Below are 26,862 nucleotides of genomic sequence, written 5' to 3' on the forward strand. Positions count from 1 at the left end.
TCTGGTGAGTTTTGCCATCATGTGATAGTCCATTGGAAAGAGCTCGGCCTCTTTTATTTAATTATCATCTTCAAGGACCTATTTGACACTTGGAACTATTCTTATTGGTGAAATAATGATTTTCAGGAACTTGGGCGCCAATTATTAAAGAATATAACTTTATATTATAAAGTTCTCAAGTATTACTTTTAGGGTTTGAATTACATGAGAAGATGATATAAGGCCAATGCAAGGAAAGGAAAAGCATCTTTGAATATTTTGGAAAACATAATTTGGCGTTTGGCTCTGATTTGAGCATTCCCTCACTAGGACGTCAAACCCTAGGCTGAGAGTTGATTGAGTTGGGACATAGCCCTCAATTGGATCGGATTTGCTGATTCTTGCACAAGGTTTCAGCATTGGTGGAATTCCTACAGCAGTTCATATCATTGGCATGGGAAAGTGAAGACCATCTTTGCAGCATTCCGCAGATTGCATCATTTTGGGCATTGATCATTGTGAGCAAATTTGTGCAGCAGTTCTATACCAGCTAGGCGTTGGATTTTATGGCCATAATTATTGAAGATTGCAGCTGTTAGCAGCTTCATATTTCACATGCTGATTGTATTTGAGCTTGAGGTACCAAACTTTATTAGTTTTGATATCAAACTTATTGGCACAGATAAAAGCATTTCCAGAATTTCATATGCTTGTATCAAGCTATTGTTATTGTTATCTGTTTGCTGTTGATACTACTTTTACAATGTACCAAGTTATTCTGAAAATATCAAATAAAATAATTCCTTCTGCAACTTCCATCTAGTTCTGCAAGATAATTAAAACACTTATAGGAGAACATGATTATTTAAATAAAATTTATAGCAGCAGCAAAGTAAATATCCACTTCGGATATTTCACTTTCTTACTTTCTTTATCTTCCACTGCTGACTGTTGCTTCTTAACTTTCATATATTCATTTCATTCACCACACATCTTTTTAATTTTATTCCCAATCTGAATATATATGTAACATCCTTATAAAATGAATTGTCATGACTTTTCATTTCATCGTTTTTCTTTTATAGTTTGCACCTTTTTCTAATACATTTTTATTTGCTTACTATCTTACTCAGCAGGGATCATTTTATTTTGTAAATAAACTCCTTTAATGAATCTAAGACTTTTATGTATTTGCCCACCACATACTCAATGTTACAGGTATATTGTTCAAATAAACCTTCATTGCTGAGAATATCTAATGACTTAGCGTACAACACAATACACATTGATCAAGTATTTGAAGCGATGAGATCTTAGTGTTGGCATTCCTCCATTATTCATATCAGGATGTGTTCCTTTGTTATTCAACATGTCTCATGTGTGTTGTCTTACAATGTTTCTAGGTATGTGAACCTTAGTCGCACCAATCCAGGCTCTGATGGCTCTATTGTATTGTCTTTGTTACTACACGAAAACTCCCAACGGCATCCTTATACTGTTTATTGCTCATAGATTATCATTGTTGCTAGAGTATAATCATTTCAAAACGATCATTGTTGCTTTCAATATAATTACTAACATTGATCCCTATCCATGAGTTTACTTCTATTAGCTCCATGTGTCATTATTTCTTATTTTGTCAACCACAGTCTCTATTTTTATAATGGAAACTTACAAACTTGCATAGTTTGTTCCTCTTTAACAATCGACGGTGTCTCTGAGTGTCTGATGTATCATTTGTCTTTAGTACTGTCATATATATGATGTGTCTCCATCTTTTATTGCTACTATAATTGTCATCAAAGCTTGGCTTTGAGTAACTGAATTGTATTATCTGTTTCTGCCGTAAATTCGACATACGCACATGTATTTGTCATTGCTTTTGTGCTATGCAGCCTTCACATAAGTCACAATTTCTGAATAGTGCTTTCATCCTTCTTTTATCAAGCCTTTGGTATAATTTCTGCCTTACCATCTGACACACTCCAGGAGACCTACGATCTTGCTTTGTCTTTCATGAATGATCAATTCCAATCATTTTTTTATACGTTGAAACTTGTAACACATCATATAGAACACATTCGTTGTTTGTTTGTATGATGCGATACAATCTCCCGTTCATATTGTAGTTGTTGGATACATATTTGCCGGTCATCCTGTGACATAAGACTTTGTGCTGGATGTTCATAAGTTTCACTATTTTGGGGAGAGTGTTGTAAGTCCTTCCTTAGTTGTATCAATGCTTGGCATAGCTGCCAACTTGAATACCTTGTCTTGCATGATTTCTATATAGTATCATTTTGAAAACTCTTTCTCACCATTTACCAACGCTACATAATAAATGGTTTATGAGATTCATTTTAAACTCCTGATACCATCATTCTCTTTCTGTAATATTCCTACTCTTATTCTAACCAAGAAATAATAATTTGACTCGTGACATTATGACAAACAGTTGGAGAGCAAATTGTAAGAAGGTTCGGATACCTCTGAAAATGTATAATTACAACAAAATTACAGAGAACACGTCTCAAGTAAAGTCGAGTAATATACTAAACACCGTCATACATTTACCACTGTTTACAACAATCAAACATATCTGCAAATACATACATTTTGCTTGCTAAAAATGCAACAATAAATTCATATGACTGCAGTAAATCAAGAGTGAGATATCAAGATGTGGAACCTGGAATAGTAGGTATGGATGCTTGCTGACCACGGAACTCTATCTTGTAGACTCGTAAACCTTCAGACCTCACACCAACTGCCATATAGGCTTTCATGGATGTGTGTGCTTGCTCCTCCAATTGATACACATATACTATATACTATTGCTTGGCCACACATCATACTCTACAGTAGAACATCATCCATGACCAACTGAACCCAATATCATAAGGAATGGAGAGACAGTGCCTTCCTACATGTCATTCTTAATAGTTAGTATGTCTACGTTGAGGGGGTATTTCCGTCCACAAAAGCTGGTAGTTTTTACACATAACGAACATGAATGACAGTAGTGTATGCTCCCTACGTCTGCCTTGCCCCTCTACCAATTCAATCCTCACTTGGTACTGTTATAGCAATAAATACACTCTCCTTGCCAACTTGGTGATTTAAAGCAAGTGTCGGTCAACCCTGGAAATCTGTTCACGTGACCATCGTCTGATTCATATTCAATATTTACCAAACTTTCAGTAATATCAACAAACTTGTGGTTATGAAATCGGCTGTATACACTCTTCCAAACTACCCTTTTTGCTAAATTTTGAACACGCTTCAATGAGATGTTGGGGCTACGTCCAACTCCTCAAGAAACTTGAGGGGTTTAGTCCTCAGAGTAATCAGTCACATTTAAGCAACCATTTCGATTTATAAATAACATCTATTCATTGTTTTAATCCCAATGCAGCTCCATGCTTTTATAACCTCGATATGAGGGAAGACACAAACAACTAGGCAATGTGAGATTAAAAGCCACTTTCGTCTTTTAGTCACTTAAGAGACTTTATAACTTTATAACATTAAATATTAAATAAATCACTTAAGTCACTTAAACTTTAATATCTCTTGAAATACTTGTCTGATTGCCATGCCATCTGGAATAGGAATCTGTCCTCATAATTCCCCATGTGACCAAATACACTTTCTATAAATAGAAAGGGTCCATCTCAATTACCCTTGACTTACTATACATAGTATGGCAAATGGCATCCAAATGACATCGAACGAAGGCCAAATCCATAAATCGTTGAATGTTGGAGATGAACCAATCCTTAGAAGACCCTCTAACCATCCTCATTAGCCTACGAGGATCCAATATTAGGCATATCCCTAAAATACTGATGCTGGCAACCAATGGGGACGTTACAATCCTCCCTTCCTGAGATTGCTTTCCCCCAAGCAATCCAACAATAATAGTGAACTACAACCTCCACCTAGATCCCAAATGTAGTACATGACACCCCCGTTAACACTAAACCAACTACATACCACTAACATCGTCAAGACCAACAACATAACTTACAGTATAGCACTCAAAACTTGTGCTAATGATGTAGGAGTTAGAATATCACCATAAGAATCCCCCACAAGAAATATCTTCATCCTAGTTCTCACCCATATAATATAAACTGGACTGGAATTCAAATCAACAATCCCTTGAAGAGACATAGCTACAGGAGAACCATATGCACTTATGTCCACTGTATCAACCATAGGTGTAGTCACGTCAAAATCTATAGACACAGGAACGTTACTAACTGTCACAACACAAAATTGAATCTTTACACATGGTGAAAATTGAGCCCCAATCCACTCAAGTGAGTGATCAACCTCAAACTCAAACAACGGATTGTCATCAGATAATGTTGCATCCATGTCAATGTAATGTCCCCTTTTTAGCATTCATAGCATGATGTTGTCGTTAGCCTATTTCCCCACGGTCCCGTAGGCTAACCAGGACATTAAAGGGACTTAGAGGCCATTTGGCCTAGATAGTTTCAGTTGCAGGTCTTTCTGAGGGGTTTTGAGGCAACTTTGGGCATACTTACTATTTATAGTAAGTCATCTTGGATATGGTCGGACATCCAGTGGCAGCGGTATGTCGATGGTAATTGTTTAAAATCAGCAAGAAGACTTGTTTATCATTGATAAGATTTGCTATGCATTGATAAAGCTATTTTATAAAGTTAAATTTAAATATTTAACTTTATTAATGCATAGACTATAGTTTGTGGAAAATATTTAAATTAAAAGAGTCCCCTTTATTTTATAACACATTGGAGACATAAGTTACATAAAGGGGAGTGATGTTTTATCCCACATTGAGATAATGAAGGATGGAGCCCTTGTGAAAACACATTAAAAGAAATGGAAGAGCTTCTTTTTAGGATGGTTGGAAATATCAAAGAAATTGGGGAATTTTCTGAAGATTATGTCTCAATAGTTTGAAGGACGAAATCCCTTCAAGCTGGAAATCTTGACGCCATTGAAAGATATGGTCTTGAGATTCAATATAATAGCAATCCGAAAAAGCAGATACGAAAAAACAATCCAAAAAACCAGAACCGAAAAAGCAGGTTGAAAAAGCGAGTATGAAAAAGTAGTACAAAAAAAGCGGAACCGAAAAAGCAGGCGGAAAAAGCGGGTACGAAAAAGCAGTCCGAAAAAGCAGAACCGAAAAAAAGCAAGCCGAAAAAGCAAACGGAAAAGCAAAGTAGAAGGGGCAGCATTGAAGGAAATTATTACAGCCATCTACAACCAAGTTCTTTTGTTAGTATTGCTTTTTAGGGTGTTATAAGCTTTCAGCTGTAAGTGTGCATTATACCAGCATTGTCATTTTCTAATCCATGTAAATGCCAAAGTCTTGACCATATTTCATGAGCATTGTATTAGAAATTTCATTGCAAATTAATAAGATAATAGTTGCTAGTGTCATTTAAGCAATACAATATCATTATTTATCAGCTAGTTAGTTTGCATACCAACTATTTGTAAAAATGCCAGTTGGCTGTAGGTGTTCATTTCTCATGATTAGATCATATATATGCATTGAATATTGTCAAAATTAGTAGCACACTCATGTTAGGCCATTGGTAGTCCATTTGGAGTCTTCTAGCATAAGAATCTCATTGATGCAAATTGGAAAAAAAGTCATTTAAAGCCAGCTGAAAAACTATATCAGTTATACGTCCCTTGCATGTGAATTGTTTGATGAAATTCCTTGAGCTTGCATCAGCATTTTTTGAGAGCAGATTTGAGGAGGGTTGTTACAGTGGTATCAGAGCTTACTTCCAAAGTGTTTGACGAAATGTTAAACAACTGAAGTATAAAGATTTTTGGTGTTTGAAGCAGTTATAACCTATAGGGGTTATTACAGTGGTATCAGAGCGGTTTCCTGCCATCCTGTGGAGGTCTTATTGGGAATTTGGATTAGCCAGATAGAGAGAAAAATGTTTAATAAAATGAATGCTAGTCCAGATCAGGGAAAGGAAAGATTCTGACAGTTATTAGACACCTTAGCACAGGGACAGCGATCAGCAGAACAGAGAGCACAGGAACAGAGTCAGAGATTGGAGCTTATGATGCAAATGATGGCTCGTCAAATGGGGTTGCATGCTAACGTAGGTGGAGGAAATAATCAGAATGGTAACAATCAGAATGGGAATAATCAGGATGGGACACATAATGGAGGTGAACAAGTTGGGAACAATTTCGGTCATACACCCCAACAAGCTAGGACAGTGAGTTCGAGGCCCATGATTCCCACATTTCCTCCTAGAGCTCCAGAGCAACCCGTACCAAAGCCCCAGATTACTGATATACAGGACTAGGTGAGGAGAGATTGGGAAGCCGGAGGTCCAAATTTTACTGCTGCAATTACCTTTAGGGAGTATATCGATGTGCGAATGAAGCATATGCCTCGTGGACATGACAAGAACCAGAGCTATGAGCTATGGAAGAAAGTAGGGAAACTTCAATTACCATATTATGATGGCTCAGGGAAGTCTACAGTGAGAGCTTGGGTTCAAAAGCTTGACACATACTTTCAAATGAATCCTATGCTTGAGGAAGAAGCTATTAAGCATACAGCAATTCACCTGGATGGGCTAGCACATGAGTGGTGGCATCATGGTATGGTCACTATGGGTCATGCACTTATTACCTCCTATGTGGAGTTTAAGGAGAGACTGATTGAACGTTTTGATAGGCCTAAGGATTGTACCTTCCCTATGACAGGCAAAAACTTGTATGAGGAGTTTAACAGACATGCTGATTCAATACAGGGAGACATTAGCACATCTTCAGGTAATGGTTTATCTGCATCATCTTCACAGGTAGAAGGGGTTACAGACGTTGTGCAGGTTGAGCCAGAAGGTGATATCAAAGGGACACCGAATTGTGCGATTGACACAGATAGTGATTCCAGTACAGTTGGGCTGGATGTAGTTACAGCATTTGAGGATACTATCATGTTTGAGGATAGTACAGTTGATCAGAAAGTGAGCATTCAGGACTTTGCAGAAAATGAGTATCAAGCACAGTTGGATGCTTCTTCACATGAGATAGAGGCTAGTAGCTCTTCACTTGGTTTGGCAAGCCAGCTGAAGACAGGGGACGAGAATATTGTCACGACTTTATCTCATCGTGACAGGATACATGGATTGATTGAGAATCACATTTGGATGATTCGACTACAGGAGAGACAGAAAGGAGTCACAACAGGTTCTTCTTGTGACGACTTACAACAGATCAAGGAAGATGCAGTGAAGAAGGAGGAGAAGGAGGTTGACCGGCTTTTTCATCAGCTGGAGGATACTCAAAATTCCTTGGTGTGTACTCGGTTGGCTCTCCAGGATTCTGAGAGACACGTCGATGAGCTTTGTCTTGAGGTGAGTTCAGTTCGGGAGTTAGCGCGTATAGCAGGGACTCAGTTTTCTTTTACAGTCGGGTCACATGATGATGATATGAGTATGTCTAGCATTCACACTCTGGATTCAAAGATTGTAGACAGGTGCGTGAAGTCAGTTGGTATTGTTCACATTACTTAGGTGAGAAGTTTGCTTGAATTGCCAGCTAGTTTACGTTCATGGATTAGATGTTGGGATCCTTATCTTAGTACTTGGGATTGTTTTGACCAGAGATATCTATCATTCCTTGGTAGTAGTATCTATTGCACCATCATCGACTTGATTAGTAGTTTGCCAGGTGTAGTTCTCATCCATGCCAGCAACTTGTTTGATGCTGGAATTAGTTTTTACACACCTGTGTTGGGCATTGTTCATATATCCAGTCGACCATTCTTGTTGGAATGGGTTGATGATCTCTCAGATATGACAGAGTTTACAGAAGAGTCCTAGGATCTAAGTATTACAGATGATAGCTATTCCGAGGTTACTCCTTTGGACAGTGTACCAGGGATAGAGTATAGGAGTTCGACCAATCGGCACAATCATGTGTTTAGTCAGCTGAGAGTTGGCAAGCGAGACATTGTTATTGCGTGCGAACATTTTGATGTTGCTCGCCAGTTGTTAGCAATTTATGGATGGGGGTCTCCTACTAGTGATGAGCAGGGAGGCAGTTATCTTTCCTTGACAGAGATCCACTCTTTATGGGAGGCTATTAGGATTCTAAGACAGAATTATATGCAGTTGGTAGCCGACAGAGATTATCTTATGGAGTGGGGGAGTACATCATACGAAGCATTATTGGCCAAGGAAGATGAGGTGAGTGAGCTTACTCAGCAGCTCGAGGTGACTTCTGAGATTCTTGAGAGTACAAAGTTGTCTTTCGAGGAGTCACAATTTCATTTGGCTAAGGTGACCGTAGAGTTAGAGTGACTGCAGTCTTTACCAGATTCTGTACAATCACAAGCTGTGGTGTCTGGTGATCCGAGGATGTCCATGGTCAAGATTGTCAAAGACAGTGGAGATGGGAATGCATCCATCCTTGATACTAACATTGGCATATCGGGTTCGTTCCCACTAGAGTCAGGATCAGTTGAGTTGGGTGCTGCAGCAGATTGTTGTGGTATGCCTGACATGGTGGTGGCCTCTAGTATTGATGGCACGGAGACTAGAGATGTTGTATCAAAGATCATGTGTGATATTTGTGAGCCGGCAATTGGCATGGTTCCTGCTAGTAATACTACTCCCTTGGTGATGTCTTCGGAGGTAGTAGTCAGTTCCAACATGGTTAATGATCGATTGCAGTCTGAGCCACTGACTAAGATTGGCACATTCTATCGGCATTATACTGTGAGGTATGCTCATCAATTTACCTTTGATGACCATGTTGATGAGATGATGATACAAAGATGTACTTTGGTTCCTAGTACTTGTCATCAGTTATGGGACGGTTTGACGCCTTGGGATGAGAGTTGTGATGGGCATGACATGGCGATAGGTTCTGTGGTTGACAGCTTGATAATACATGACTTAGAGCAGGAGTTTGGGAGTGATGCTTCAGCGGTGGTTGTTATTGATTCTACGCCTTTCGCTATGACATCTCTTGACTTAACTGGTGATCAATCACAGTGGGTTGTATCACTTGTTCATGGTGAGCTGTTGACTGAGGTTGGTTCTTTTTATCAACATTATACTGCAGGGTGCGTACATCAGTTAGCATTTGATCCTTGTGTTGAGGAGTTGATGGCAGGCAAATTTGGTTTGGGTTCCATTTCTTGCTTTTTATCTAGTGATGTCTTTTCACCATCAGCGATGCATGGGAGTTATGGTTATGAGACAGTGGTCGGTGATCTGCAGAGTTGTGTTGACTGCAGGAGTTGTGCAGTGTGTGGATTCTCCATACTTGGTGCAGTTTCATTCGAGAGCGTTCACCATTTTTGCAGAGTTGGATTATACATTCCGTATAGGCCAGTGGGATGTGTTGATGACATTTACTGTGTTGGTAGCTTGATTTGTCCACTTTACTTGGGTTCTGATATTCTAAGAGTTTGTGTCTCATGGGTTTCTGACTGTGGCAGTTGTGATTTTGGAGTTTGGTTGAGCTGTAATTGTCAATTTGATTATGGATTCCTCTTGGTTAATTTTCAGAGGTTGTTGCAGGAGCCTATGTTGACTGACAGCAGTATAGTTCATGACTACATTTGGGATCCAGGTGGATTGATTGAGTTGTTGTTCGACCATTGCTTGGGGACAAGCAATTTTGGGAAGGGCGGACTGTAATGTCCCCTTTTTAGCATTCATAGCATGATGTTGTCGTTAGCCTATTTCCCCACGGTCCCATAGGCTAACCAGGACATTAAAGGGACTTAGAGGCCATTTGGCCTAGATAGTTTCAGTTGCAGGTCTTTCTGAGGGGTTTTGAGGCAACTTTGGGCATACTTACTATTTATAGTAAGTCATCTTGGATATGGTCGGACATCCAGTGGCAGCGGTATGTCGATGGTAATTGTTTAAAATCGGCAAGAAGACTTGTTTATCATTGATAAGATTTGTTATGCATTGATAAAGCTATTTTATAAAGTTAAATTTAAATATTTAACTTTATTAATGCATAGACTATAGTTTGTGGGAAATATTTAAATTAAAAGAGTCCCCTTTATTTTATAACACATTGGAGACATAAGTTACATAAAGGGGAGTGATGTTTTATCCCACATTGAGAAAATGAAGGATGGAGCCCTTGTGAAAACACTATAAAAGAAATGGAAGAGCTTCTTTTTAGAATGGTTGGAAATATCAAAGAAATTGGGGAATTTTCTGGAGATTATGTCTCAATAGTTTGAAGGATGAAATCCCTTCAAACTGGAAATCTTGATGCCATTGAAAGATATGGTCTTGAGATTCAACATAGTAGCAATCCGAAAAAGCAGATACGAAAAAACAGTCCGAAAAAGCGGAACCGAAAAAGCAGGCTGAAAAAGCGGGTACCAAAAAGCAGTCCGAAAAAAGCGGAACCGAAAAAGCAGGCGGAAAAAGCGGGTATGAAAAAGTAGTCCGAAAAAGCAGAGCCGAAAAAAAGCAAATCGGAAAAGCAAAGTAGAAGGGGCAGCATTGAAGGAAATTATTACAGCCATCTACAACCAGGTTCTTTTGTTAGTATTGTTTTTTAGGGTGTTATAAGCTTTCAGCTGTAAGTGTGCATTATACCAGCATTGCCATTTTGTAATCCATGTAAATTTCAAAGTCTTGACCATATTTCATGAGCATTGTATTAGAAATTTCATTGCAAATCAATAAGATAATAGTTGCTGGTGTCATTTAAGCAATACAATATCATTATTTATCAGCTAGTTAGTTTGCATACCAACTGTTTGTAAAAATGCCAGTTGGCTGTAGGTGTTCATTTCTCATGCTTAGATCATATACATGCACTAAATATTGTCAAAATTAGTAGCACACTCATGTTAGGCCATTGGCAGTCCATTTGCAGTCTTCTAGCATAAGAATCTCATTGATGCAAATTGGAAAAAAAGTCATTTAAAGCCAGCTGAAAAACTATATCAGTTATACGTCCCTTGCATGTGAATTGTTTGGTGAAATTCCTTGAGCTTTCATCAGCATTTTTTGAGAGCAGATTTGAGGAGGGTTGTTACAGTGGTATCAGAGCTTGCTTCCAAAGTGTTTGACGAAATGTTAAACAACTGAAGTATAAAGATTTTTGGTGTTTGAAGCAGTTATAAGCTATAAGGGTTATTACAGTCAAACGTAGGATTATCCATGAAGTGAACATCAACACTTTGTTGAACGATAGTGTAACATGACTCTATCACTGCACCACTCACCTCATCAACAATAACAAGTGTACTATCATCGGAGCACACATATATAACCACATGCATACTGCTAAACTCCTCAATAGATGGCTCAACCGACACAAAAGTGGCTGCTGATATAATAGTATCATCACATGCTCCTACTCCCACTATCGCTACATCGCTATCAAATACATGATCTGGGAAACTCATGCAAACAACCGCATCATCTGACTTAACTGGACATAAATCCTCATCATATTCCACCTCAAGTGTGCCCAAATCATGTAGTGTTCATAAGAAATGTCCTGCAAATCTGAAGCCGCAACTGTATCATCACCTTCAGCTCTTAGAAAAAGTGATATCATTCTCTGCTCAAATCTCGGCTTTGAAATCAGTTGGGTCATCCATTTGTGATTTTGATTCATCTCAATCACTAGCACATCCAATTGTTTCCCAATACCTTATATCCCATAATCTCCCTCCATTAGTGGAGAGTTACACCCTCTGCGGGTGTAATGAATACCAAACCTTCTATCACCATCCATAACACTGTAAACCAAGTCCTCCACTTGTGGATCAAGAGAAAAGTGATGAGCACTCCTCACAAAGTAATGTCGATAAAAACTCCCAATCTCTGTCAAGGGCTCATCGTCATCAAACTGGAAATCAGAAGATGGCTCCAATCTCTAACTCTAAACTACTGGTCGGGCAGGATCCTGGGTAACCACTTCAAGAAGCCCAACCACCAAATCCCTATTGGGAAGCATTGTAGCCGAGGTCTCTACAATCTTCCTCACCAATCGTCGAATAGCACAAGAGCCCTAAATGAGAGCACCCTCAGATATACTATATGAAACCTCCCGCAAATCTGAGCTCTCAAGCTAATATTCCATGAATGACTCAGTACAATAGATATTATATGTGGAAGCATCAATATGCTCCCCCGCAATCCAGAGCTGATCTCTCTAAAAATGTGACAATGTGAACTATCTCATGCTACCAACTGTATGAAAAGAAGAAATAGATTCACTTCCAATAGAAGGAAGCAAATCACCATGAGATCTTGTCTCCACTGATGCTCTCACTTCCTCTGTACATGCTACACTCATATCCTGGACAAAGGTGTTCGCCACATCATCACGTCCCTCATCCTCAACCATAGAACCAAACTCACCACCAACCACAATATGCAACTAAACAGGGTCTTGGGCTGGTGTTGACTGTACCCATTCTAACTCCGTAGTAACCTCATCCAACTATGACTGTGATTCTTGAAGAGCCAACTAAGTATACTAAAGAGAGTCCATTGTTACCTGAAGCTCACGGGTGAGCTCAACCACCTGCTCCCCTTTCCCTAACAACGCCTCATAATAGGTGCTACCCCACTCAGAAGGTAATCTTTATCATCAACCAACTGAGAGTAACAGCCTCTTGAAGTACATGAACCTCTACTAGGGAAAAACTACTATCATCGTGCTCATCTGACACTAGGGCACCCAAGCCAGATGTAGCTAGCATATGTCAAATAGCATCATAATGATCAAGATTCAAGACATGAATAAATGTCACTATCACTCACCTTCAGCTGAGAAGTCACATGATGCCTTTGTAACCCCTGACTCCTATGCAAGCTCTTTGTCTCACTAACTGTATTGTGATAGGAAACTGAATCAGAACTATTCACCACAAGATCAATCATATATGTGCTATCGTCCTTGCACAACACTGCATCTAAGATACAACTACTATGTACCTCAAACAACTCCCCCTAAGAAATATAAGTCCTCGCAATCTCAATCTCCACACGTCTCAGCTTCCATCTCAATAGTAAGATCCAATAAACATTGATTCCAGGACTCATCCAAAATCTCATAAGAGTCATCACCCAATATCTGACAAGGGGTATCATACCCGGTGCAAATCATAACATCATTCAACAAATCACCAAAGGTGTCCACATTGTCTGCATCCCCATCACCAAATAGCAAAGTTGTCGTAAACTCCCATGTCCCTCCTTGGGCATGCGCATCCCCGAATCCAATTTGGAAACGTATCCAATATTGCTCAGATACACGTCAACTATTGTACCAATGTTTTCCTAATAAACTTGATTTCCGAACCATACCAAATACTATGGGATTTGTTTTTTTTTTAAAGACTTGACATAGATCTTCCCTCTAATGTAAAAAAGACTATATAAAAGCAATTTTTAAAAAAAATAGCATAAACAAAACTTCCACCAAATGAGAAAGACAAATAAAATGTTTTTCTATTTCAGCAACCCATTTTTGGGTTATCTTCTAATGCAACTCTACTATGTTTACATATTGTGAAGTGTTAAATTAACTTATAAATATTTGTGTATCATTTATGTGTCAATATTACTTTTGAAGTAATGAAAATCTCTTACAATAACTTAGAGAACTATGTTAAATATATGTATTTGTGTTATTCATTAATGTTGTCTCCAGCCGTATCCATATTGGGGGTCTTAAAAAATGGCCGTATCCGTACCCAATACCGTATCTGTATTTGTATCCGTATGTGTATCCATGCAACTTTGCCTAATAGAGTCTCAATTGCTGTCACTTGACTCTGCACACATGACTCTATACCAAGCCATGAATCGATAACGCTAGAGCATGAACCCACATCTACTGACTCTGTTGTAATACCCAAATCACCGGCATCACAGCTAGGTGACTCCACACATGCATCGGTCCCACCTGAGGAAGCAACTACCTCCTGCACTAGAGAAACACTATGACAACTCCCATACAAATCTCCAATAATAATTCCCTCCTCAAGAGAGCCTGAAGTATCAGTAGTAATAATTGCATCAATTGTTTCTACACTAACTGCAATGACTCTAGGGGCCTCAACGTGTTGAAGCTTAGTGCCACTATCCACCAAGGGTACTAACACATCTACTGATCTCTATAAAAAGGGTCCACCATCAACACTGCAAATAGGACTAGCAAGTCTCGTGCTAAATACAGGTACATCTGCATGATGGACACTTGTTAGGGAAAACTAAAACTTCATTCCCTACAACCTCGAAGTCGGCTTTCTAAAGGCGAAAACTATATACTTCGTTGTCATCTCAACTATCTCTAAATCTAACAAGCTCTCTGCCAACCTCTGTTGATGAAGCTTAAGTCTTTCCATACTCTCTTGCAAAACATTCATTTTCATGCTAAATTTCGTATTACTCCATCAACTTCTAGAACTACCAATCCTCCTCTATCTATCCATAGGAAAAGAAAGTTAGAGTGCTGATCACTCAAAATTTCTAGGATATAATATGGAAGCCCAAAATATATTAAGAATCCTACAAATTTGCATATATTTGTACTTCTTCATTTACTCCAATCTAATAGAAATTTGAGAACTGTAAACACCATTACTCCATTTATAACTCCACAACTAAATGTTGAATGAACCTCTGACTGTACCCAACATGATGGCTGAATATATAATGTCTTTTACTCATTCCAAGCTAACATTTTTCTATAAAAATCAGTCTACAAATATTCTATTTTCCCACAAGATGGCATGTCTTGTGGCTCTGATCCCACTGTAATATTCCTATTCTAACCAAGAAATAATAATTTGACTGGTGACATTATGACAAACAGTTGGAAGCAAACTGTAAGAAGGTTCGGATACCTCTAAAAATGTATAAATTCAGGGAAAGGAAAATGATTAATCACATGCCAAATCAACTGCAAAATGGAACCAAAGGTGTAATTGTTGATATGAAGGATTTACACCAAAATTACAGAGAACACGTCTCAAGTAAAGTCAAGTAATATGTTAAAATCCTTCATACATTTACCACTATTTACAACAATCAAACATATCTGCAAATACATACATTTCGCTTGCTAAACAATGCAACAATAAATTCATATGACTGCAGTAAATCGAGAGTGAGATATCAAGATGTGGAACCTAGAATAGTGGGTATGAATACTTGCTAACCACGGAACTCTGTCCTGCTGACTCGTAAACCTTCAGAGCTCATGCCAACTGCTATATCGGCTTTCTTGGATGTGTGTGCTTGCTCCTCCAATTGATACGCATATACTATATGTTGTTGCTTGGCCACACATCATACTCCACAATAGAACATCATCCACAACCAATTGAACCCATTGTCGTAAGAAATGGAGAGATAGTGCCTTCCTACGTGCCATCCTTAATAGTTAGTATGCCTGTGTTGAGGGGGTATTGCCGTCCGCAGAAGCTAGTAGTTTTTACACAAAACGAACATGAATGATAGTAGTGTATGCTCCTTACGTCTACCTTGCTCCCTTTATGAATTCAATCCTCACTTGGTACTGTTATAGCAGTAAATACACTCCATACCACCTTGGCACCGATCAACCTTGGAAATCTGTTCACATGACTATCATCTAATTCATATTCAATATTTACCAAACTTTCAGTAATATGAGTAGACTTACTTATGGTTATGAAATCGGTTGTATCCACTCTTCCAAACTACCTTTCTTGCCAGATTTTGAACACGCTTCAATGAGATGTTGGGGTTGCATCCAACTCCTCAAGCAACTCGAGGGGTTTCGTCCTCAGAGTAATCAGACATATTTAAGAAACCATTCAGATTTATAAATAGCATCCATTCATTATTTTAATCCCATTGTAGCTCCACGCTTTTATAACCTCAATATGAGGGAAGACACAAACAACTAGGCAATGTGGGATTAAAAGCCACTTTCGTCTTTTAGTCACTTAAGCGACTTTATAACTTTATAACATTAAAATATTTAAATAAATCACTTAAGTCACTTAAACTTTAATCTTGAAATACTTGTTTGATTGCCATGTCGTCTGGAATAGAAATCTCTCCTCATAATTCCCCAGGTAACCAAATACACTTTCTAAAAATAGAAAGGGTCCATCTCAATTACCCCTGACTTACTCTAAATAGTAAGTATGGCAAATGGCGTTCAAATGACATCGAACGAAGGCCAAATCCATAAATCGCTGAACGTTGGAGATAAACCAATCCTTAGAAGACCCTCTAACCATCCTCATTAGCCTACGAGGATCCAATATTAGGCTAATTCCTGAAATACTGATGCTGGCAACTAATGGGGACATTACACTCTCTCTCACTTTTTTAATCTTCAACTAAAACTCTAATATATATTTATGTAAATCAAATTGTAATCTGATTATATATACCCCTCACACTCTTTAATTTGGTTTCTTATTTTATCACATCACTTAAAAATTTATTGTCTTTTGCTGTCCCATTTTCTTGTATATTTTGCATAGTCTTCATACTATATATGGATACGAGTAAGTATTCATCGCTTTGCATACTTCTTTGATAATTTTTGGCTCATTTGTTTAGATTTTTTTCTTATCTTTCATCTACTCTTCTTTGGTCACTAGTGTTGTATATGTTTGAATATGTATTGTATCATAGATGTATATAACCATATCAAACTACATAGACATGAACTCTTCATAATTTCCATCTTTAATTTGTGGTCAATGATTTAAACTTATTTCACATTTGTCATCAGTGACAATGTCTAACTATCTCCTTAAAAGCAGCCTTTGACATTAATGACAACACTTCCATCAATCTCCCCCCTTTGTCATTGATGGCGATAATTCCTTATTTCTTCTAGCTCTCATCTTTTATCTCTCCCCCTTTGACATCAATGGCAAAGGGATAACCCTCAATGCTCCCCCATGAAAGTTCTCTTGTACTCCCCTTAAGAAGGATTCTTCAATGATCATACATGCTCTAGTGCATCTGTCTCTTTGAAGGTTCCTCTTTCAAGCATTGACATCAATGCAATCTTCCTTTTGAACTCCTTAATGTAATCTTCAAGACATAAACATGTCTTGAAAAGTCTCATTCTTTTCTCCAAGGGTTCAATAAATACTCTCATATGCATCTCCCCCTAAATTCATGCATCTCCTTTTAGCTGGGTGGTGTGTGAAACACAAGTTGCATTTGCACTAATTGCTCCATCTCATTTCATTATCTTCCTCTTCCAAACTTTTGTAGTTCTTCGCTTTCAATTATTCTAACATGAGGTCCTTGAGGTTTCATTGCTTTTGCTTTGTCATGTTTCTTCATCCATACTAAGATAGGTTCTTTTTTGTTTGCTCTTCAAATGATTTCTCTTATGTGATTATATGAACCCATATTTGCAGTGTTGCACTACGTGCCCATAATGATTTGTATTCCTCCATCCATTTCGTGTTTTGCATCCTCTTACTTTGTGACCAATATACTTGCATGAGTAACAATATCCTAAAAGCTGGGTTGTAATCCATATGCACATCCTTCCTTTGAAGAAAATGTGCTTGATTGACCTTTCTTGCTACCATCATTTTTGAGATCTTTTCCTTCAAATTTCGTGGATGAATCTGCCATATTACTTCCTTCTTTAATGAAGCCTTTGAATGTACTATCATGATGCTTTGAAGCTCTTTCATAACCTACTCCTATCTTGCTAGAAGATGGCTTTTGATTGTCAATTATATTAGTCGGGATTCCAAAACTCTTTTAAAACTTGAGACTAGTATTTAGTTTGACAATGGTTTTCTCTAAATCACTTCTCAACATGGTGACTTCTTCCTCTAATTTGACACAATCCACTTCTTTTGCATTGAACTTTCCTAAAATCTCATCCTGAAATTGTCTAACTTCCTCTAGTTGCTCTTTTAAAGTTTCAATTACTTTGCTTGATTCTTTTTAAGCTTCATACAATTCTTGGATTTTTTATTTCTATTTTTCAATCCTCTCTTAAGCTTTCCATTTTGCTTGTAAGCAAGCAATGTTCTTCAATGAAATCAACTTCCTCTTCCTCATTGTAGGTTTCTTTTCATCTCCTATAGATGTAGGACCCCTCTTTGAGTTTTCCATCATCCATAACTTCATTTGAATCTGATTTATTATCTTCTTCTATCCTTCTTTTTCATCATTCACAATGTCATCTTGATTTGCCATATCATCATTTTTTATTGTCAGATGTATTCCAAGTTCCACTTCATCACATATACTTGCCTTCATGTTATCACATGTATATGCTTCCATACCATCACAATATATATTGACATCTCCTTTTTCAAATAATCCATTATCGATCACTTCAACTTTGTTACTCAGTCCATTGTTATTAATATTCTTCTTCGCATTTTCTTTTCTCTTATTTCCTTTCTTTTTCCCCATGTGTGCTCAATAGATCTACTCTCAAGCTATTAGGCTTTACAGAAGGAACCAGTTATGGTACCAATTGAAGAGCACACAACTATACTAAGAGGGTGGGGGGTGTGGGAGATGGGGTGAATCAATATAATAACAACTTTGCCAATTTATAACTTTTAATCCAAACAATTACTTTAATAACTTCAAATGTTGAAATCATCAGCTGCACATGAACACAAAGACACAAGGATTTTATGTAGAAACCTAATGCAGGAGAAAACCATGGCAAATTAATTGCTTTTATATAACTTTGATATTTTACAATGCTTTGTAGGCTATGACCTACTAGAGGCTACAACCTCTATGTTTATGGGCACCAACTCACTAAAACCTCCAAGTCCCACACTCCGCAGGCTCCAACCTACTGGAAGCTCCTACTCCCACACTTCACAAGCTCCAACCTACTAGAAGCTCCTACTCCACATTTTGTAGTCTCCAACCTATTGGAAGCTCCTACTCCCACAGCTGATGAAACTTATCGTCCACCTTTTCTTTTGTTTCTCCTACAATTGATGATCAATATTTTGAAATTCCTCTTACTTTGAAGTCAGTCAATACTTCCTCACACTTTCACTTGTTTCTTTAATATATTTATATCAGATTGTAAATCTGATTATATAATGTATCCTCCTATTACATTCTTACTTTGTTTGTATTTATATATATCAGATTAAAAATCTGAATATATATTTATTCTTTTCCGTACTTTATTTCTCTCTTATCCTCAACTCCTTACTTCTTTTCTCATCTCATATCTCACACATTCTTTCTTCCACACTCTTCACAGCTGCTTCAAAGTTATATTGTTTTCATTAGCAATCTTCCTTATTATATTAAATACACTCTTATTTGCAGCCACACTGTTTCTTACTTCATATTCCTCACATTTTCATTTGTCAATGAGCCTTTATATTTATTTAGTATTGCAAAAGAATCTCTTTCTTACTTTCTCTGTCTTCCACCGCTGACTGTTGCTTCTTATCTTACATATATTCATTTCATTCTCCACAGATCTTTGTAACTTTATTCCCAATCTGAATATACATGTAACATCCTTACAAAATGAATCGTCGTGACTTTTCGTTTCATCGTTTTTCTTTTATAGTTTGCACCTTTTTCTAATACATTTTTATTTGTTTACTATCTTACTCAGTGTGGATCATTTTAATTTGTAGATAAACTCCTTTAATGAATCTAGACTTTTACGTATTCGCCCAACACATACTCAGCAGCACACATATATTCTTCAAAATAACCTTCATCACTGAGAACATCTGATGACTTGGCAGACAACACAATACAAATTGATCAAGTATTTCAAGCTATGACATCTTAGTGTTGACATTCCTCCATTATTCATATTGGGATGTGTTCCTTTCTTATTCAACCTATCTCACATGTATTTTTTTACAATGTTTCTGCAGGTGTGAACCTTAGTCGCACCACTCTAGGCTCTGATGACTGTACTGTATCGTCTTTGTTACTGCATGAAAACTCCCAACTGCATCCTTTTACTGTTTATTGCCCATAGATTATCACTATTGCGAGAGTATGATCATTTGGAAATGATCATTACTGCATTGATCACTAGCATTGATCACTATCCATAAATCACCTCTAATATCACCGAGTGTCATTGTTTCTTACTTTGTCAACCATAGTCTCTATTTCTATAATGGAAACTTACAAACTTGCACAGTCTGTTCATCTTTCACAACCGACGATGTCTCTAAGTGTCTGATGTATCATTTGAGTTTAGTGCTGTTATAAATATGATGTGTCTCTATCTTTTATTACTGCTTATCATTGCCATCAAAGTTTGGTTTGAAGTAATGAATTGTATTATCTGTTTCTGCCACAGATTCTAACAGATACACACATGTATTTTCATTGCCTTTTTGCTATGCAGGCTTCACACAAGTCACAATTTCTGAATAGTGTTTTCATCCATCTTTTATTGGGGTTCTGGTATAATTTCTACCTTACCACTGTCATATCTATGTATACTCATCATGATTCATTGCTGACACACTCCAGGAGACCTACGATCTTGCTTTGTCTTTCATAGATGATCAATTCCAATCATTTTTTTTTATGACGTTAAATCTCCTATCAAATCATATTGGATGAATTCATTGTTCCTTAGTATGATGTGATACAATCTCCTGTTCATATTGGAGGTTTTTTCTTCAACTTCCTCTACCTCCCTTATTTTCTCATTAGTCAATAGAATTCCTCTCCTTACCAAACTTGTCATATTTCCATCTAACCACTCTTGAGTGAAAAGTGCAACTAGGATCATCAAGCATTATAAATTGATTTCCTTTTCAAATAACCAGTCAATAGATTCTAACTCATGATTCATAGTTCTTTCAAAGTCTCCTCTAGTGACTTTGTTATTTTTCTCCAATTAATCAAAGACTTGAATTTGCTTCCCATTGTGTTTTTACTCATATCAACTATTAGCCTTGAGAACATCTCCAAGTCATTAGCGGCATATGCCCAATGATCTTCTATGTGTGGAATGTGAAGGAATCAGTTTCCATACGCTCTCTTGATTTTCTTTTATGGATTGAAATTTATTCTTGTGTTGTAATATCCCAAACCGTAGAATTCAAACTCCATTTTTGTTGCCTTGACTATTGCAAGAGATGACCAAGTTTTGCTTGCAACATTAAATCAAAATTCAACCAGTGGTTTGTGTCTCTGCTTTTGAATATTGTAATTAGCAATTAATTGCTTTGTCACTTCCATGATCACCAACCTGTTAATAGGATATCTTGGAAGCTTTTGAGGACAAGTACTACCGAACACTCGAATGTAAGTAAACTTAGAATATTGAATGTACTATGATCCATGTTCTTGATTAGCTTCTTAGCTTCTCCAAATAATCATTTATGTGGAGCCTGTTGTGGTATTCTTACAATTCACATGACAAATGGATCATTGAAAATCTTGAAGTTCTTACTGATATGTAGGTGCAACTATGGATATCACTCATGTACAAGGAAGTCTCCTGCTCCAATTCCACATTACCCCAAACTATTCAATCCTAGATACTTGAATACCATGGCCAACTTGTACACCAAATATGAAGTCATATGAAATACCTTCATGTTTTACGCCATCCTTAACTGGAGATCAGGGTTATCACTGATTATCTTGGCCCATTCAAACACTCTGGTATATATCTTATCTAGGAATTAAAACATCCAAGGCTCGAAAATACCTCCTTGCGGCTCTCCCATGACCCTACTCAACATTATGATGAGGCTGCCATAATCCTTGTTGATGTTTTGGTAGCTTTAGTAGTATAAACCTATGAGATTAAAGAGGAATTAATATAATTACAATGATCCACACACACACAGACACATAAGTTTGCCATTATATTAATTATATTAATGAAGCGACATGCCTCTTCTTGATTTATGCCTCATACAAATTCAAAGAGATTGATGCATTTGAAAAATACATACCAAACATTATGGCAGTGCTATTACATCTGCAAGCAATCCTCCTAAAACTCAACATGGTATCAAAGCCACTCGTTCTTAGGGATCTTTCAATGGATCAAAAATTGAATGAGAAATAGTTTGTTGATAAGCTCGAGGTTGGCACGTGCAGAATGATGTCTATGATGCGAATGGTTTAAATTGAGTGGCATCATTGGAATATGGGTGAATCGCATCTCCCTTCCAAACCATGGCGTGGGCATGAGATGCTGAGCTAAGAGCTCCGCATTGAAGTTGTTTAGATGCCACTAATTGTCACACTTACCATCGATCTGACAACTAGAACAAATCGCTGCATAGATACTTCCTCAGATCACTGAGTGTTGCCATGAACAAATCTTGCATTGTGCACTAGGAGTCTTTACATGCACCTTTTCAAGGATCTGATGAGCCACGCGGGTAGAGCTTGAGTTTTGATCGTCTCAAGTCGAGAAGAGATCCATTTGACATTCACTTTGTTTTCATTAGGCAACTAGACCATTCAATACCCATTAAACCAAGCTTGTTGTCCTAACTCGTCAAGACAGAAATTTAGATGGTTCAGGATTTAAGATCTTAAATAGGGGGCTGATTCCGCCCCTTGGTAAGGATTAATTTTTATCTTCTCATTGATTATTAGTTGCCCTTACATCTCCATTATGCTTGTCCAGACTCTTTCAAGGTTTGTTGGTTGAAGTTAATTGTTTGTGATCAGCATTTGGGACAGATTGAAAACCTATTCGTCTGATTGCTTTCCATCACTTGATCAAAAATAAAATAGATCTCTTCCATCAAAACTTTGTCATCATCTAGCCTTAGAATTCATTTTCTTCCCTTGTGGGCAGTTTGGAGCCTATAATACTCACGAAAAATCATCATACCTAGGGCAGAAATTCAGAGTGTGATGGGTTTTCACAAGATGATAGGTGGAATTTCAATATGTCTCAAGATTAAGATTCCCAAGAGGTGGTCGGATTCCGACCTCCTCTTGCGATTGTCCTTTCATCCACTTACTTTACAAATCCCTATCGCTCAGTATAAACTCCCAATTCCCCATCCTCTAACTTTGTTTTGATCTAATTCTATATTTTTAAGCCATGGATCTGAAGCTGCAAACTCATCATTTCTCCTTGAACCAACCTCAATCCAACTCGTGTTTGAATTTCACCCCTTTTTTGCTTGAAACTCGCCTACCTAGGTGGGCTTGATTTTGGCATGTGTCAGGATTATGAATACTGACAAGAGGTCAGAGTCCAACCCTTAGGAAGTTTCCCTCTTTCATATAGTTTCTCCATTGCATATTCAGTCCCCAACTTTACATTCCATGTTTCAATATGACTTTCAAGGGTGATTTCTAATGTTTTGTACAATCTGATTTGTACTTAGGTTTGACTAAAATTCACTGATATCTGATTTCATTCATGTTCATTTTCAAGGCTAGATCATTTATTTCCAATCCTTCAACTGATTTTCACTTTTCCCTTTCAAATTGGGTCCTTCCACATCAATCTGGTGCTGAAATACTTATATGGAATTTCAAGGGTGTCAAGATTTTGAATCCTGGGACCAGGTCGGAATCCAAACCTACCTCCTATTTGGAACCTCTAAAGCTAAAATTTGATTGGTCAATCCTCATTGCAACTAGGTCTGTGATAACCATTTTTGTCGTCATTTTAAGTTGGAATGATTTCTGATCTGAATATTGACACTAATATTTCTTCATTTTCAACCCTATCCTCATGCCTTGCTCAAAATTTAATAATTTCATGCTTACTCCTTCGTTTCAGACCACCAACATTTGATGATTTCCATCTTAAACCCAAGAACATACCAATTCCTCGCTCTCCTTTACTACTCGAGACTTCATTCTTCGACAAGATGACCTGCCCAACCTAACTCTCTCAAAAAGAGGGGGTCCCCATTTGCAATGAGGTAATGATGTGAAAACCTCACACCAAGAATGTTACAAGATGGCATTCCCAATTGCAATCCAAGTAAGGTCCTAATTGGGACATTACAAGCTCCTTTTAATCATAAGGAAAACGATCAGTGGTAAATGCATAACATTAAAGTAAAAATATTCTGCATGAATACAAAAAAACAAGGTTGTACCTCAATGGCACTTTAATGAAATGGTCAACCATTCCTTTACAGAGTTGCTTGCTGATATGAAATTTCCCAATTGATCACAAATATTAACATGAAATTAACATTTTTATAGTAAGGTACTTACTATTGTCATTGTATGAAATCTGTAACCAATTAGGGTGTGATTTCAATTGTGATTGTCAGTATATATTTGAACTCTCATAATCTCATTCACACAATAACATGCCATTAGGAGTCATGAGAAGTTTGGTACAAGACTATTCCTGACTAGGAAAGAAAGACCTGCATCTTGATTCAATTGATACTTCAGCACTACACTCCATTAGTTATTCAACTTTTCCAACTTCTAACACATTAATATATGGAGCATGTCACATTTTTTTGAAACGAATAAGCTAATTGACAATAAAAACGTAATATATGTGTTTTTTCCCTTAAAAAGCATAATGCCTCCTTTTATCATAAGCATAGTGGTAAATGTATAACACTAAAGCAAACAGATTTAGCGTGGATAGAAAATACAAGAATATACCTCAATACCATTCTCATGAAATGATTTAACCATTTCTTTTAAGGAAGTGCTTGCCGATATGCCATTTCCTAGTGGACCATAAGTATCCATGGGTGCAAAAAAACTGAAAAGCAACACCACAATCCATGAGCAAAAAGAAGTGATCAATATAAAACTTACATTAGAATTCAACTCATAAAGCTATGATGCTAACTGTTGCACAATTTAAGAAAGAAATTACATTAATATCCACAAAAGACAAAGAATAGCTCAAAGCAACTGGAATGTACAAATATTGCTGAAGCCAAGTACCATTACAAAAGTTGTAATGCCCCACTTCACAGACTCAAGATAATAACCATATAAACAATTTTTCCTGAAAGCACATTAAGCAATTGAGCTTGCACACAAAATGTAGTGTCCAGCATGACACTGTAATGTCCCCAACTTAAGACCTTAAAGATATACAATTAATTAAAGATTGAAACTTACTCATATGGGCCTCCACTGCCTGTTGGCAGCATAAACAAAAAAAGAAGACTCAGCTTGAAGCATGAATGCTAGCCAATGAAATCAACATTGGTAATATTAACGAGTACGATGGTAAAATTCAGAGATTCTAGTTGCACATAATGTAATTATCAATGAGGTGACTGACAATGATCATTAATGGTACAATTTGCAAATAAATGGATATCAAATATTACAGATTCAATAATCATACAGAGAACAAAATATATAGAAGTCTACAGGGCAACTTTAAATACAGTGACCCCGCATTGATGGAGAATTGGCATCACTACAGAGGAAGATTGCGTGAATGAAGACCATTGATTACATACACCCAGTGCCTTGGAGTGAGAATGACCACATCTATGTCAATGATTAAGAGAAACTAAAACAGTGACGATGTTCATATGATGATCCAGTTTATACACCTGTTGCGTAAAGTGGTCGACATCTGTCCTATATAGAAATACAAATGAGATATGATTCCTCTGTAGCCATAAAAGATCAGTAGTAATAACCAATGAGTGCAAGAGATGAATGCATAATGATTAATTGGTGATAATAAGATTGGTAACCAAACTAAACTGTGTAGATTGGTTGATAACAATGATCAGGAGAGGATTGATAATGTTTGTAGTGTCTCTCCCATTTTCTATCTGTATGTCATCTTGACGGATGTGACCTTGACGTTCTTGCTTTCTGAATGATAATATTAGGACCCATGAGTGATTTGCATCCTCAGAGTGATCTGACTTATGTTGTTGTATTAGCAGACTGGTTAAGATTTATGTTCGACCTATGAGATTTGTGATGTATTTGATGGTTTCACTGAGGTATTTACCAGTGTTTACCTAGATTGGTATGGTATCACGATGTTATTCCCTGAGTGCCCTTGAGATATGAACAATGGTTGCACTGTGTGATACATTAGATTGCTACACTTGATTCTAGTTCCTTCGGTAGTGTTGACTCATATGTTTGAGTACGTTGTTAGTAGTATTTTGACCATATTTGAATAATGGTTCCTTATGATGTTATCTAGTGTATTTTACATTTGAGGTTATTGATGTTGCTTTAGGATGACCGTTTGGAATTTTATAAAGTATTGGACCATATATGCTTTTGAGAAATTCAGCTGTTTACTCCATTGATATATGCTAAGACTAATCTGGAAATGGTTTATTTATATTCAGGTTCAAATGATGGGTTATATATCTCTAGAGGATGATCATTTGGACTCATTAGTATTGTGCTTTTATGTAGTGGATATTTGTGTTGTTTACCGCATGGGGTAAATAGATTAACGCACACAGACAATGAACAAGAACAGCAGATCTCCTTGTATTATTCGCATATGCCAAGAGTTTACATACAGATGATGATTTACAATGATCCTAGATGGGGTATAAATACTTCCTGCCGAACCTTCCCGAAGGGGTCCGTCAGCTACATAACAATACTAATCTACCCGTCCGCTATAAAATCTTTACCGACGACATGAACCCGTCGGCTACACAATTTCTACCAATGACATCATCCCCCCAAAAGAAAAGTCATCTCTGAGCGACTTCAAAACTAACAAAAATAGGAGACCACAAAATACAATAGAGAAAGAATATACACTAGAGAGGAGGCTATGATCCTGAAGAATGTTGCTACCGGCGCAATTCATAGACTTGCTCCGTCCAGATGCTCAAATCCTTCTGGATCCGTGTGTTAACTTCTACAGCTTCCTTCAGAAGAAGCACTGCATCCATAGCTTGGGCCTTCGCTA

General features: G+C 37.3%; 1 protein-coding gene across 8 annotated transcripts in view; it reads right to left on the reverse strand.

Annotated features, from left to right (window-relative positions):
- The window catches only part of DBE1 (debranching enzyme 1), a 360,131-nt gene that overhangs the window by 177,188 nt on the left and 156,081 nt on the right, over window positions 1-26,862 (reverse strand). For all 8 annotated transcript variants that reach the window (XM_089815520.1, XM_089815524.1, XM_089815521.1 and 5 more), the window contains one exon: window positions 24,600-24,702. In XM_089815520.1, coding sequence (XP_089671646.1) covers window positions 24,600-24,702 — 103 coding nt within the window. The remainder of the gene's footprint in view (window positions 1-24,599; window positions 24,703-26,862) is intronic.

This window comes from Cupressus sempervirens, chromosome 2, assembly GCF_028749045.1.
Source record: "Cupressus sempervirens isolate cs-2001-9-10 chromosome 2, ASM2874904v1, whole genome shotgun sequence".
Lineage (NCBI taxonomy): Eukaryota > Viridiplantae > Streptophyta > Pinopsida > Cupressales > Cupressaceae > Cupressus > Cupressus sempervirens.